Source organism: Sander vitreus, chromosome 14, assembly GCF_031162955.1.
Source record: "Sander vitreus isolate 19-12246 chromosome 14, sanVit1, whole genome shotgun sequence".
NCBI lineage: Eukaryota > Metazoa > Chordata > Actinopteri > Perciformes > Percidae > Sander > Sander vitreus.
Window position 1 is genome coordinate 5,498,210 of NC_135868.1, and position 16,415 is coordinate 5,514,624.

The window sequence follows — 16,415 nt, forward strand, 5'->3', positions numbered from 1 at the left end:
AAAATAGCGTAAACTTTCTTATTTTCCTATAAAATAAAAATGTTCAGCAGTTTCACGAGTAAAGTGCCATTTGTGAGGCAAGACAACACACACGCGCACACACACGCGCACACGCACACACACACACACACACACACACACACACACACACACACACACACACACACACAACCCCCTCCTCTGAACAGAACCGAATAAATGAGTCACAACCACAACTCCCACATCAATAACAGTTGAGTCAAGATGGCGGCCGAGGGCGAGTACGAGTCGATCTTGTGCATGAAACCCGATGTCAACGTTTATCGCATCCCGCCGCGAGCTTCAAATCGCGCATACAGGTAAAGAAATAACCTCCGGGCGTTAACGGCGCTGTAAAATATGGTTTAACGGTGTTTGGTGTCGCTCGCTGCGGGCATTTCACTTTCACTGCTCGCTGCCAGAACATGCTTACAAATCATGAATAGGGGCTTTATGCTGTGATTTTTGGAAGAGCGGATATGAAAATCAGTTTCCAGTTGTAAATATGTTTACGGTTTGAATCGTGGCTGGTTCTGTTTGCCGCTTTGTTGTTCAGAGCGGTAGAGCTGTCACAGATGTGACGGGGGTATTTGTCATTTTGCCGGGTCGATACGGGCGATTTGCCAGCTTGGATGTCCCCTTTACACAGTGACACTATTGATTTGAGAAAAACGCTGTTCAAGTTTTCTGTGAGTTTTGCTTGAGTTTGTTAATATAGATTTAAACTTTTATTTTAGACATGCATGCATATCAGACAGTAACACTTTCTGGGTGGGCATGCAGGGAGATTATACCAAACAATCAAATTACATGCATCCAAATGACCACCAGCAACCTCATATATATTCTTGGAATATTTATATTCTATGTTCATGTCCTTTTATTGTTTATTTCCTTTGTGTATACATGGTATGCACCTAACTCCAAGGCAAATTCCTTGTAAGTTGAAACGTACTTTGCAATAAATCTTATTCTGATATGATTTTATGATCTCTGAATTGGTTTTAGTAATGGTTACCAAGATACATCTGAAGGGATGAAATGAAAAAATGAATTAAAAAAATAACGTCTTGCAACTTTTCTTGTGTAGGCCTACTGGATACTTTCACCTCTTTATCCCTAAAAGTCCTTCACATTAAATACAAATCTGTCTATATGCTTGAAGTCACATTCACATCAAAGCCATAAAGTGTTATGTGGGTTCACACTAGTAGACATTACTTCATTTTAAGGGGTCAAACATGTTAGTCATCACTGGTAAAAAGTAATGACCGCTCTTTTGGTAAAACATGCATTAATACTTCCCTAATAATGTAATGTGTTTTGTATCATTCACAGTGATATACATCTAAGAGACTATCGCAGATTTAATTGATTTTTAATGTTCTGCCACTTATAGCCTTAGACATTCTCTCATCATGTGATGTGTTTTGGATGATCAGATGTTTTTAAAACTACAGTGTTGGTTCAAAGCTGAAAGATGTTATTGAAATCCAGATTTTATTGGTTCAAGTTGTGGGGAAAAAAAAGACAACACATTCTTTGTGAAACAGCTAGCTATATATAATATATACATTTTTATGAGTAAACTTGTAGTCTAACACCCTGTTTGTGTACAGGGCAGCTGACTGGAAGCTGGATACTCCAGACTGGACTGGTCGAATGAGGGTCACCGCCAAGGGCCAAGTGGCATATGTCAAACTGGAGGACAAGGTCTCAGGTATGACCTCATTGTGTACTGTACTTTAAAACTCCAGTACGTGAAACTCATTTACATTTGAGTAACTGTACATGACTTACCCGGTACAAATCGTCAGAAGTCCTGTGGTATATTGGCTACCTGTTCAGCCCCCAGGGACTAATGGTGCATTCATGTGGAATCAATGTCGGATGGTCTCATTACAATCAGGAGAGACTTTGTTGACAGGTGCAAATAATACGTTTATTCATCACATGATGCACAAGATTTAAATCCACAGAGTCTTTGGCGATTAGACTCCATCGCTATGTAAATAATTTTATAAGGGGTAGAGAAGCCATGAGTAGTAGGGGCGTTGAAATTAATCATTGCATCCGTGCATCGCGATGCAGACCTGGATGATTCTGCATCGACGCAGTGACAGACCATAATAATTTTTGTTTGTTGCCTTTTGTCTGCTGTGTTCAGACTCCACTACATTTGGGAAGTGGAGAGAGAGAGAGAGAGAGAGAGAGAGAGAGAGAGAGAGAGAGAGAGAGAGAGAGAGAGAGAGAGAGAGAGAGAGAGAGAGAGAGAGAGAGAGAGAGAGAGAGAGAGAGAGAGAGAGAGAGAGAGAGAGAGAACTTTTGTAACTAATCTAGGTCACTCTACGTGGTTAGCCACTAATGTTCACAACCTAATGCCATACTATAAAAATTACATGTGAGCAAAAAATGAATATGCAATATGAGAATCGTTTCTTACCGTCAAGCCAACATTAACTTTCGTCCGCCATGTTTCTGCGTAATATGACGTCAACTCGGCAAGTCGCGTACCAAAACGTTCGCCAACTTTACGCGCCGTCGTTTTCCAACTTAAGGAGGCATTTGCATGCATTTCCCCAGTTGGGAATTTATCTTTCCGATTATTCCGACACCACATGAATGCAGCATCTAACCAGGATAAACCGTTTAGAAAATGGATGGATAAATGGATGGATGGTTCACTATTTTGCACGTATCTCGTCATTTCCCCTCGTGTCCTGCAGGGGAGCTGTTTGCCCAGGCACCACTAAGGGAGTATCCCGGCGTCGCGTTGGAAACGGTCAGCGACTCCAGCCGATACTTTGTTCTGCGGATAGAGGATGACAACGGTGAGGATGTGCACGTTGTGAAAATGACTACGAATCTTGCCTGTTTGAAGGCCCTAAAATTCCCTGTAAGGATGTAGTTTTGAAGAACTTTACGTTGGCTGTTTTGCATGTCAGTTACTGTAACATCCCCTCTTGTCCGCAGGTCGCAGTGCTTTCATAGGAGTCGGCTTCGGGGACCGAGGGGACGCTTTTGATTTCAACGTGGCTTTGCAGGACCATTTCAAGTAAGCAGTGACCCGGTGCTTTCAGTGTAAAATGGTGATTAATGTCTTCTTGAAATCAATGTAATGGCACTTTTCTGAACTTGGAGCTTGGTTACAATGAATGCAGGACTGAACATTTCACATACAGGCTATCACGAGTTGTCCTTCCAAAGTATTGACAGTGTTAATGTTTCCCTCTGTCCCACAACCATCTGCAGCACAAGCAGTCCATGCCAAAATGGGATGCTGTCTTTGAGATATACAGTACTGTACTTGTGGAAAGCTGCGTGCTATAGTTTTCTTGGAAACTGCTGAGATGTGTTGTTTGTGTATATGTGCTGATGGTTTGTTTGTCTCTCTGCCTCCTTGCAGATGGGTGAAACAGGACACTGAATTCAGTAAAAGCGCCCAGCTCGGGGATTCGGGACCAAAACTGGACTTGGGCTTTAAAGAGGGACAAACCATCACACTCAACATAGGGGTAAGAACCTCAAAATGTCTAGCTTTTACTACATTTTCAAAACATTTTAAATAAAATGAAACTCTTAAGTGCAGAAAGTAATGGTCTTTTGGTCAGTGGTTTTATAATGATTTAGCCTGCAAGTAATAAAAATGAATCAGAAATGACACATGCTGCCTATAAAACAGAAAATAGAGCGTGTGACTGGAGATGCAATGCATTTAGGACCGTCTGTAAATCGCACAGCTATCAAGTCATCATTTCCAGTTAGCTGCCAACTTCGTACCACATGGCTCTTAAAAATCAAAACGTTTTCTCGCTCTTCTTCAGTCAACACTCAATCAGTCGCTTAATTCATTTGTCCTCAAAAGGCAATTAGGATTTGCAGTAGGGAAACAAAAACTCACAATTAAACGCAAGGAAATAAAAAGTTTGTGTTAAAAAAAATTAAGCTAAATGTTATAAATAAACTGCTGGTTAAAACTCATACATCTGAGAGACGTCATTTTTCTTTTCTCTGTCTCCAGCAAGGTAAAAAGAGGGATAAGACCCGCCCACAAGGCACAGGTGGGTTTGGACTGCTCCCACCACCACCTGGAGGAAAGATAGCCCCTCCTCCTTCGTCAGGCTCATCCAATCACAACATAGAAACAGGTAGATGGGCCCCCTCAAGTCAAACTGAAGCAGCACCAGGCTGTGCACTTTCTGTGCATCAGTAGTAGTGTTTGTCAGTAAACATAGCCAACATGTTGACATCACTTTTAATTTTGGGAGATTGAGCAACTTAACATCTTTGCAGTGTGTGGGGTACAGCTGTATTTTCACTAATCTTTGTGCTGCTTTAACTAACAGGAGTGACCTATTTTCGCTGTGGAAATTAGTCGCTTGTTAAATGAGCCGTACGTTTTAGAGCTTCAGGCTGCAGAAAATGAAGTGAAATGTGTGTCAGTTTGTAATCTGCTTTTAATGAGCTCTGTATTTCTCCCTGTATCGCTGTCAGACTGCCTGTTGGAGCTGGACAGTAGTAACTCTAACACTGTGGTTCAGTCAAACGCCAGTTCAGATCTTTGGGGAGACTTCTCCGCTCCGGCAAGGTAGACAACTTCATTTCTTGTAATATACACTGTGTGCCAAAAGTATGTGGACACAACATTACATACAGTATATATGACTCAGAGAAGACTTTACTTAGGGATTTGTTCCCATTCAGCCACAAGGGCATTAGTGAGGTCCAACCTTAGACTGTATATAAAGATGGACGACACGTCTCCACTACCTCCCACTGTACAAAAGTGAAGCCAAAATATCCCAGATATGGGCGCTGCCATCTTGTACATTTTGAAACCAGAGTTAATAATGACGAAGTGTTTAGTGACGATTCTCTCTGACCAATCAGTAGTCTGCAGGTTTTCACGTCACCTTTTGGTATCGCTTCAGCTCGCTTGGAACCTCGACGGAGGTGATACTAAAAAAAGTACCTGTTGGCAGGTACCAGGGCCTCTTTTTCATAATGGAAAACCGAAAAGGCGAGTAGAGCCGAGGTGAGTCGAGCAGGTGCCATGTAATGGAAAAACCCCATTAGTCAGTGCATCAACCACTGGGTCCAACACTGATGTTGGGTGATAAGGTCTGGTGTTCCAGTTCATCCTGAAAGTGTTGGATGGGGTTTGAGGGCAGGTCTCAGTGCACACCACTCAAGTTTTTTCCACACCAAACAAAGTTCTTTCAAAATACAGTTAAAATAAATAACTGTAACAGGCAAAAAATACAATCGGTCAATAGTCATAATAGTAATTAAGGGGACTCATTACTGTAAAAAGATCTGACAGTGAGCTGACAGTAGTCTCTGAGCAGCAACATGTCAAACAAATGAGTGTCCATATACCTTTGGCCAAGTAATGTAAATGCTGTGTGAGATGTTTCATGATAATGTTTAAATTTTGTGCATATTATATGCACAAAATTTGAGTTAAATAATGTTGGGTTTTATCTAACATCAGTTTATGTGTTTCCAGCTCCGTTCCACAACAATCCCAACCACAGAACTCCGGAAACTGGATCCAGTTTTGAGTCGTCGCCGGCTGTTCCGCCCGTTGTGATTTCCATCTCACCTGCATCTGTGTCTGTAGCTTCCCGTGCATCACACTGAGACTAACTCCCACACACTGATCCCAAAGCAGGGACGTGAACCTTCACAAAGCTGTAAAAGGAAGAATCAAGAGTCCTTTCAAATTTTCTTGACATGAAATGAAGCACTAATCTGTTTAAAGCCATTAAATGATATGAGCCATTTTCAAAAAAATATTTAAGGGCTATGTGTGACGTCCTGTGAAGCAGGTGTTCTTCTTTTACGTGTCTGCATCACCTCCCCCGGCAGACGGCTGTCTGAGCAGAGCTTTAGCTTTGATCTGGAATGCTTTTCTCAGCGCAACGGCTCCCTCTGCAGCCACTGCAGAGTGCTACATCTCAGTAACCTGCTGTGAGTAAATGAGCTGCAAAGCTCCGCTTCAGTGAAGGCTATTTTAACTGTAAGACAGTTTCTTTTCTAATGAAATTGGGATTTCATCATTTTCCTGAAATAATTTAGAAATCGCAGCATCAGTCTGTCTAACTCATTTTAAATATAAGTCCTGAAGAAAGAACAGTTGAAGACTAGGGTTGGGTACCGAAACCCGGTTCCATTATGAAACCCGTTCCTACGCAACCGGTAGGAATCGGACCAGATTAGAATGCAAATTTCGGTTCCTCGTTTCGGTTCCACTTAATGTGTCGACTGAAATATTTTCACTTTGTCACTCCGAAACGGACATAAAAATATCACACTTTCTCTGTAGTCTACCGTTAGCTAGCTACCGCAAATGTAGGCTACCTTTTTAAAATGCCATATTTTCCCTCTGTGCTCACCAAAACAGATGTAAAAGCATATTACGGTTACCACATCTACAAAAGGGCCTTTCTTTCGTGTCATTTTTCAGTTTTTCAAGAATCCGTTTAGGAAGCGGAATCGTTTTTAAAAACACTGATTCGGAATCGTAAAAATCCAAACGATACCCAACCCTGTTGAAGACGCGTAATACTAGGATTTTTAGACAAAACGGGGGATTAAATGACTCGTCCCCCGTCCCCACACCGATTCAGGGAGCGGTACTGCGTTCTCCACGCGTCTCAAAATGTATGCATTTAAAACGACTACTGTCGGTCTAAAGCGTGGTTTCATTATATGATAATCCAAGTGGATTTAAAGATGCAATTTTGAAATGTTCAGATTAGTTTTGCTTTATGGGATATGAAAGTGAAATTGTCAAGATTTCAAATGAATACAGAGGCAACCCTCTGCTTGAACCGGAGTTTCTCAGTTGTTTTTCAGCCAAGGACCCATGATACAGGATAGAGAACATAGCAGGGACCCCCTCATGTATGTCCCTCTAAATAATTTGATGTAGCCTATTATTTTTTATTTTTTTTTTTTACACTTCTATATTCTTAGTTATGTGAAATAACAACACACGAGAAATATATTAGAAAGATGTTTGACATGTTAAAGATTATTTATATCCCAACACAGAATACCCACCGATTGACATCAATTCAATTAGCTGCAAATAACAAAATATCAAAGGCAAATCGAGAGAAAAGGGCTAATTTAACGTGCATTTCAGAACACACACACACACACACACACACACACACACACACACACACACACACACACACACACACACACGAGAAGTGAAGTATTTCACTCTGCATGCATACATAGGATAAATGAAACAAGGATTTGGGTTATTGGTTATAATATACAATTTGTTAGATTAGAAAATGATCTATGAACTGTTTCAGATTTACAAATTCAAATAGTATTCGTTGAACTATGAAGCCTTTTGTAAAACAAAAACAAAACAAAAGATTGAATATCCTGATCATTTCCATGAATGAATCTGAAAACTTTTCCCCGGTCCCCACTTTGAGAATCGTTGGCTTAAATCCCATTTTATCATGCCTTCGACCGGTATTTATGGCCACAGAAACCGGGAATTATCCATTGCACAGTATTTAGTGTGTTCATGGAATCACAGAGCTCACTTAAAGTGGGATGACTTACTCTAGGTAGAAGAAAACATTCCTGTCTGCCGTATTAAAGTTTTACACTGATATCATATTGGTGTTTACTAGTGGGTGGCTTATTTGTAACACTGGAATCAGTAGCCAGATCCAGACATCTATTAATTTCTGTCAATTATTTACAGTTTACATACTTTTACTGCATTTATTTTAAGAATGAAATAAGCCAAGAACATATTTTGCTGAATTTGGCGATGGTTGTTCGTCTACTGGCAGCAAATTAAAACTACTTAAATACTTGGAGGCTTTCTTAATTGATAATTTAGCCTCAAACTGTTACTTTCCTTAAGGCCCAATTCTGAGATCATCAAAGGAAAGATGTCATTTTGCATAAACGTATAGTAAACTATTAATGTCCACCAGATTTACATTTAGCTGCCCCTCCCAAATGCTCCCCTTCTGTCACAACCACTCTTCTGTTTTAAATGAAAACAAGTTTTGAGAGTGTTTCAGTTGTGGAAGTGGAGTGCGATAGCTACAGAAGTGCACATGCGATCAGTGTACCTGCTTTTCATGTTTGTGAAATGACAATGAGGCTTTTGTAATGGCAACTTGTTATAGGGAGCTGTAGTTGACCTGCAGAAACGGCCATGTTCATTCCTTCAGTGCTAAATGCTGAATGTGTCATAGAACTAAGAATATATCTTGATTAGCAGTACAGGAAGTAAAAATACAGTTCCCGATGCTGTTCTGAGGTTTAACAGCAGATTTAGACAATCTGAAGACAATATTTGGAGCTTAAAGGAGTAGTTTGACATTAGGGGTTGGGCATCGTTTGGATTTTAACAATTCCACTGGAATTGTAATTATTTTTTTTTTAAACGATTCCAAGTATGAATCGGGTCTCGATGCCCAATCCTATTTGACATGTTGGGAAATGCTCTTAATCGCTTTCTTGCTGAGAGTTCAATGAAATGATCAATATCACTCTCATGTCTGTGCATTTAAAATGAAACTGAAGCCAGCAGATGGGTAATGTAGCTGATAGCTTAGCATAAAGACTGGAAACGGGCGGGGCGGGGTGGGAGGGGCAGCTAGCATGGCTCCGTCCAAAAGGAACAAAAGTCTCACTAAGGGAAAAGTATCTGGTTTGTTTATGTTTTCCAAAATGTGGAACTATTCCCTTATTTGATTTTAATACTGAGTGACTTTACCTGAAGGACCTGATGCAGTTATCCGCATGTTGCTTATTTCAGACTGTAAAGTCAAATTAACAATGCTCTTTTTCTGAACATACACTGTTGGAGGTTTGAACACACCAGGCTCAGAACTGAAGGCGGGGAAAACAAAATGATTGTCTTGCTTCATGCGACGAATGTCTTAATGGCAGCAAATGATATGTTGATTTACGCTGAACAGGCTTATGGCTGACTGTGAATTTAGACGGTGTTTACAGGTTTTTGACACATGAATTGTCATAAACATTTCTCGACTGTCAAATTATTTTTGTTTGCATAGATTTTTACGGTTTGTTGTGATTAAATCACATGAACTGAAATTGAATTGGCATTAAGATACGGGGCTGATTGAGATGATATGTTGTGTTGACATTGCTCGCATTGCTGGCTGAAATATAACAAAAATGTCTCCCATTTCTCACTCATTCCCCTCTGGCTGTAAAATCACTGGACTAACACATGACCAATTTAATGAGAAAGAGGCAATAAATCCTTTCAAAGGACATGATGATGTCTTGTTTTTATTGTGAATACTTAGAGCTGTTGCGCAGTGATGACCTCACATTCCGATTCCTTCAGACTGTTTGCACTCCTATGAGAGAAATGGTATTTCTTTTCAGGTATAATTGAATTATTTCTCTACTGCTAGATTTGAATTAGCATTGGTAATTATCTCTAACAGGATGTGACCCCACATCTCCTACAGTAAGTAGTAAAATCAAGACTTTCGAACATAGAGACTATAAAAATGCCCAGGGCTATTTAACCCTTGTGTTGTCTTCCATTCAACCATGCATTGTCCTCCCGGTCAAAACTGAAAATCAACACTTTTTCTGATGTTTTTGTCTCTTTTTTTTCCAACACTTTTGGCGCTTTATTTAATGTTTTTTGGCGCTTTTTTGATGTTTAACGCTTCTTTTCACTACCATGTATAAACACCACCAACACCAACTCGTAACTAGTTTTACACTTATTTACTTATTTTTGGAATTCATGGTCAATAAAAAACCTCATTTGTAGAAAATTCTACCTAATTCTTGAGTTTAAAAAAGCAGAAATTATGAATTATTTAGACTGATATTAAAGGACAATTCCAGCGCAAAACGAACCTAGGGGTTAATAACCGACGTGTACCCACTCGATCGCTCTCTGGGACATGGTTTCATGCTAATCGAATGTGTTTGTAGCTTGAAACATTTTTCTTTAAAGCTACATTGTGTAAGAATTTCTCCCATCTAGCGGTGAAATTGTATATGACAACCAACTGAATATTACTTTCTAGCCCTTCCTCCAACGGTGGCCGAACCCGAACTTAGCTCTCTCCATCGTTTACACGCAGCTGTTCTAGCCAATCCAATATTAACTTTGGTCTTGTTGCTTTGCCTGTCGCGTTGTTGTTGTTATTTTAATTCTCCTTTTTGCTTCTCTGGCGAGTAATCTCCCCCTGGCATTCGTCACGGTGCCAATAGGTGGAAGAGGGAGAAACGCGGAGGTATGTCCCTCTTTGGCTAATGTATTTTAAAGATGGAGGCGCTACATGGCTGCTGTCATTCGAGCGACTCGCTCCTATGTATTCTGAATGGCAGATTCTACGCTTACGAGAATACTTTGATTAGTTGGAAGTAATTACACATGAATGAGTACATATGTGTAGAAGAAGGGGTTTATGCTAAGAATCAACTCAAAAAATTACACATTGTAGGTTTAAGTACTTTTAATGTGAAAAAGTGACATATTATACATTTAAGTATATTTTGAGCAGAGTTGAAAAGTAACTAATTACAATTACATTACTGCAATTGAGTAGTTTTTTGTGTACTTTTACTTCTTAAAAGTAGTTTTGAAATCTGTAATTTTTACTTTTAAGTGTGTTTTGTTTCAAGTATAGTTCTTTGCTACATTTTAAATCACATCTGTTACTGAGTAAAAAAAGGTGTTATGGCATAGTTTCTTTTCTTTTTTTTAAAGGTTTTTGTCACATTTTAATTAGCTTCTTTTATCGCTTTTTTGAGTTTTTTTGCATTGTGCCCTTAACAAATTGCAAAAGACTGCGATTTAATTTAATAAGTATAAATAAAATATTAAGTATAAATATAAAAAAGTATATCTCCCCCTCCCTTCCCCGCTCTTAAAAAGTAACTAAGTACATTTTATTCTGAGTGCATTTTAAATGAGCTACTTTTGACTTTTACTTGAGTAGATTTTTATGCTGGAAATTTTACTTGTACTTAAGTAACAAGTATTTGTTCAAATTGTGTTATTGCTACTTTAACATAAAAGCTTTCAATGCTTCCTCTACCACTGTCCCTGGCTGTTACACCACCACCATTATACACTCTGTAAGAAGCTAGTTAGGTAAGAGAGGCTTACATAACTGGCCCCACATTGATTCAGGGAGTGGGTCTCAGTGGAAGTGAGAAATATTGCATAAGGTTAATCTATGACCTCATTGAGCAGTAGCTTTTAGCTCTGCTGACAGACAGTTTTATAAAAAGAGAGCGACAGACAGCTGGAAGGACAGACTGAGGGTGACGAGGAAACCAGTGGCCTCTGCTGAGCTTCATCACAAACTCGATTCATCTTCCTCTCGTTCGCTTGTCACCTTTCTTCAACTCGGAGGCCTTTTTAGCATCCTGGCATAATGTGTGACAGCACTGTGTGTGTGTGTGTGTGTGTGTGTGCGTGTGCACGCGCGCAAGTAACTATGTACTTTTACTCAAGTACTGTACTTAAGTACAATTGTGATTATTTCACTTACTTGAATACTTAAATTGTACGCTACTTTATATTTCTACTTCACACCATTTATCTGACAGCTTTAGCTACCAGTTACTTTGCAGATTCATATTTTACAAACAAAACATCAGATTATTTATAAAATATGATACTAAATAAGTAGTTAAAATTTGCTCCACCTACTAAATGTTAGATCATCAGTAATATTTGAATAATATGATAATAATATAACTTTGCACAACAACTAATTCTACTTTAATACTTTTTACTTTGGTACATTTTGCTCTTCATGCTTTTGCTCATTCACTTAGATGAAATCTTAAATGTAACGCTTTCATGTAGTATTTTTACAGAGCGGTATTTCTTTTTTTACTAAAGTAAAAGATGTGAGTACTTCTTCCACTTGTATGTTTATATGTGTGTGTGCGTCTGTGCGTGTGAGTCCCACTCCTCTTTTTAGCTGGGTCACCTCCTCCTCTGAAACCGAGCAGCACATCGCTCCGAAACACCACCCCACATGTCCGTTTGATGGATTCATTTGGATCCTTGTCTCAGCCAAACACATTACGGAGAAATTCAGGACACAATACACTTGATATCCCTGCATGCTCGCTGAAGATTTAGTTTCCCTTTCCAGAGGACTTATCATCAGTGTGACGAGGGATCAGATTAAAAGGTTAAACCTGTAACTCACATGCAAACTGCACAATACTCAAGTTATGGGATTTTTCATTAAACACCAACATGTGGTCAGTCTGTCTGTCTAGTCTGTCTGGTAGGGGTCAAACAGACAGACAGACAGGCAGATGGCCAACACACTCCTCCACTAAGTCTAATCTTAGCTTAGCATCACTTTTAAAGATACCTACTTCAGCAATTCATAAAATAAACAGACACGTACGTGTTTTTATTCGGCTTGAGGTTGTGAAGTTGTGAATTCAGAGCAGGTGCCCGCAGATGGTGTCGCAGTCAGAAAACATTACAGGAGATCCGCTGGCCTCCTTCAAATCCAAATTGGGTGCCAGTCTGCGTTCACTTGCTGCTCTAAAGCTACCACGCCAGCAGAATACGTGTTACTTTCAAGTCAGGTGCTAAACATAACTGGTGTGATGACGTGCTTTTTAGCCACAGTAGAAAACAGTAGTCGCAACAGAAAATCGGCAAACTTCCCCTTCTCTGTAAGCGAACGCTAGCGCTAGCTATCTAGCTTGGTGGAATTTTTCAAAACAGTCCAGTTGTAATCTAGCAAATTGTGACTGTGCAAGATCCCCAGTCTTTGCAAAATCTTAAAGTCTGTGACTAGAAAACTCAATGACATTATGACAGCTTGTCCTTAGATGTGAGATGGTGTCAGACTTTAGTCTTTTCAAAGTCTTTTCAGTCTTTAGTGTATGGTAGGCATAAGACATTTTGTCAGAGAAACCCTTATAGTAAATAGGCACTAGTTTCACGATTAATGTAATAAAAAAAAAATCTGTAATTCAAATGTTATCAATAATACTGAACTCTTGGGAGTCGTTCCTGTGTGTCCAATATAACTACAGTCTGCCACACTCATTAGACCTCTTAATAAAATCCTCTGGCAGGACAAGGAACAAACCTGAACTTACATAATAATTTAGTCTTGTAACTTCCAGCAGCACCTGAAGGCAGCCCAGCAGTACTACTTAGCTAGTCTTCAGGTATGTGATAACAGTATACATACTTATATTAAACTTGTAAATTCCACTGTGGAAACACAATATCACCATATGTCATATTATGTGGCATTTTCTGATGTCTGCATTTATTTATTACAGTGTTAAAATGATACATTTATGATCTGTGCCCTTGTCAGCTTCTAGCGTTTCTTTTCTCTCTTTCTCACACATACTTTGGCAGGACAAACACACACCCACAGCACACAGTCACACTGGCCGATGCACAACCCTGGGATACTTAGGATACATAGCGTTAATGGAACATATCAGGTGAAATGTCAGGAGTGGAATAGTTTACGGGCCACCGGCCAGCACCCCCACCCTCGGTCCAGACCTGCCCCTTTAAGTGCGATAATACGGTAATCAAACTGTCTCCTTTTAACAAGCTCGCTAATTCATGAGTTTTGGCTCATGATGGTTTGGGAGGTAACTTAGAGTTGTTCCTCCACACGGATGATCTCTTTATCTCAACTCCACTTTAATAACGTCAAGAATTTGTTATTGGCTTATACCAGCAGTGACATATTATTTGGCATTGGATGCTGTTGGTTTAGATGCTGCAGCGATAAGCAGGGAGCGGAGTGGGGACAGAGAGTTCAAATGTCAAAAGCTAAAGTGTTCAGGGAAACCTGAACCAACATGTCGACAGGTTAATTTAGGTGGAATGTGTCGGGGGGGCTTGCTCATGGACAGTGGGTCAGTGTGTTTGAATACTTATTAGTAATATGTGTCTCTGAGAGGAGAGGTTCCGTCCTAAGAACTTATTTCGGAAAGAAAATGTACGGTAGTGAACAGGGACACAAATGTTTATCAATTTTAAAGATCATTTTGCAACTGAAGAAATTCACAGTTTGTCGAATTACCTCTTGGTTTTGTGTGAAGCCGCTCGGGGGACTACATCTCTTGTCTCGCACAATATACGTCACCGTGCTTGCTGCTTGGCTTGCTCGCTAGCTAGCTAGCTTAGCACTGTTACACAACACATGCAACGTTATCTTACCTCATGCATTTCATCCAGCATCTTTTTTATCATCTTTTAAAGAACGAGCAATACCCGTTGCTCGTGTGACTAACGTCACGGTACCAAACACACATAGGCATTGTAGCTTCAGCAAGCTTTAGGGCGAGTAGTCTTTCTAATTACATATTTTCACAGTCTTATACTTCAGCAGTTTTACGACAAACTGAGACTTTCTTGACTTGCAAAGTTCTCTTTTGAATTGATGAATATTATGTTTTTAATTCATGGCTCAATTCAATGGGATCAAACAATTATTTGACACTCGCCGTTCCCTACCGTATACACGTTTTCCAAAGGTCCCATGGTGGTACACCGGATGGGGAAGGACTCTATTGGGCCTCTATGTAATTGCAAATTCTGCATTAATGTCAAATGTAAATGGACTGTATTAATAAAGCGCTATTCTAGTCTTAATGACTACTAAAAACGCTTTTACACAGTACAGGAACCATTCACCATTCACACACATTCATACACTATGGCTGAGGCTGCCATAGGCCTACAAGGGGCCACCTGATCCTCAGATAAACATTCACACACATTCACACTCCGATGGCGCAGGATCAGAAGCAATTCGGGGTTCAGGTTCTTGCCCCAAGAACACTTCGACATGGGACTGCAGGGCCAGGGATCAAACCACCGACCTTCCGATTGGTAGACAACTGCTACAGTGACTCTTTTTGCTCTCTCTTAAAGTGCTCCTTCAGGTCCCAATGTTGCAGAGAGGGTGAGGATGAGTACTTTCAAGGACTATACGGTAGTGGGATAAAATGGGTAAGGTGGCAGGTGATTTTGCAGCTGATGTGTAAAGGGTGTCACAAGCAAACATTTTTGGGGATTTAAGATATGACAGTGTACCTACAATGGATTTGCAAGGTTGAATTTGGTAAAACATGAGATGTGGAGTTGTCAGTGAGGCCTATAAGAGGGAGGGACGGATCAGGTAAACAAAGTCTCATCTTCCCTCTATTTAAACTGATGTCTCAGATCACAGCTCTCCTTTCTTAGTGCTGCCCAGAAAAATTAAATAAAAATAAACAACGCTTAAAACAAAGTTTTGAAGGAAATAAAAACTAAGTTTCTGCCCTTACTTTTTTTGAACAATTTCTTTGACATTTTTATAAAAGAAGCAATAACACAAGGGTGTAACAAAAGACTAATTTTACACCCACATCCCCCAAATCCCAACCCAGGCCTGCTACTTCCCCCACCAAACCATGTCTGCCCTTTATTTTTAAAGTGATATGGGGAATAAGGGCAGTATTGACATCCTTACATAGGCTGAATATATCCTGCAGCAGGTTTTTTTTTCTCTCACCTCGGCTTATATACAACTCCTACGGTTTTTATTAGACTGGGCAGCGGTTCAGCATTCTGCTGGTCTGTCGCTGCTCCTTCTCTCCCTCTGACCTCAACCGTCCTCTCATTTTGTAAATGCTGTCCAGTGTCGACGCTCCCTTTTCCACGGAGGAGTCAAAGATCAAATGTTTTCTGGCAAACTAATTGTACAGTAGCCGGCTCCTGCCACTGTCGCTGTGAATAAACAACAAGCCAGCGATTGTGTCATTGGCTAATCAAATTGGAGCCAAAGGACCTCAGGTTTTCAAAGAGAAACTGTTCAAAAAATGAACAGAATTGTAATTTATCATTCATTATGACCCTGAAATGTATGATCTGCAGAGTTTAGCTAGGTGGATTATTTTTCACATCAACAGTGTAATTCTGCAGATAATTTTTATTTGTTATTATAGTGACTTTCATCAGATAAATATTGACCCCCAGCATCGGGAGCAATTCGTGGTTCAGTGTCTTGCCCAAGGACACTTGGATAAACCATGACCTATTGCTCAAACTGGATTCCCTGTGTGACAGTGTGTGACTTGGCTGAACAAAGAGGCTGAGGGGTCAGTGCTGTGAGCCGCGGCACATACATGGTGCTGAAAGGTTGTAGAGTTAGATTTACGACAGTGGATCTATTTTTGAAAACATCTGGGGAAGCTCTCTAGATGGTCTTCAATGCGTGTGTGTGTGTGTGTGTTTAACTATATTAGTGGGGTCCAAAAACCAGGAGTATACTGGACCCCACAAGTTTAAAGGGCTGTTTGAGGGTTAAGACTTGGTTTTAGGATTAGGGTTAGAATTAGGT

The 16,415-nt window shown here is 40.0% G+C and overlaps 1 protein-coding gene across 1 annotated transcript; it reads left to right on the forward strand.

Moving 5' to 3' along the window:
* Window positions 1-205: 205 nt before the first annotated feature.
* necap1 (NECAP endocytosis associated 1) lies at window positions 206-9,306 on the forward strand. Its single transcript, XM_078268291.1, has 8 exons — window positions 206-338; window positions 1,638-1,738; window positions 2,745-2,849; window positions 2,992-3,073; window positions 3,425-3,533; window positions 4,040-4,166; window positions 4,513-4,606; window positions 5,528-9,306. The coding sequence occupies exons 1-8, from the start codon at window positions 244-246 to the stop codon at window positions 5,580-5,582; spliced, it is 768 nt and encodes a 255-aa protein (XP_078124417.1). The 5' UTR covers window positions 206-243; the 3' UTR covers window positions 5,583-9,306.
* The last annotated feature ends 7,109 nt before the right edge of the window (window positions 9,307-16,415 follow it).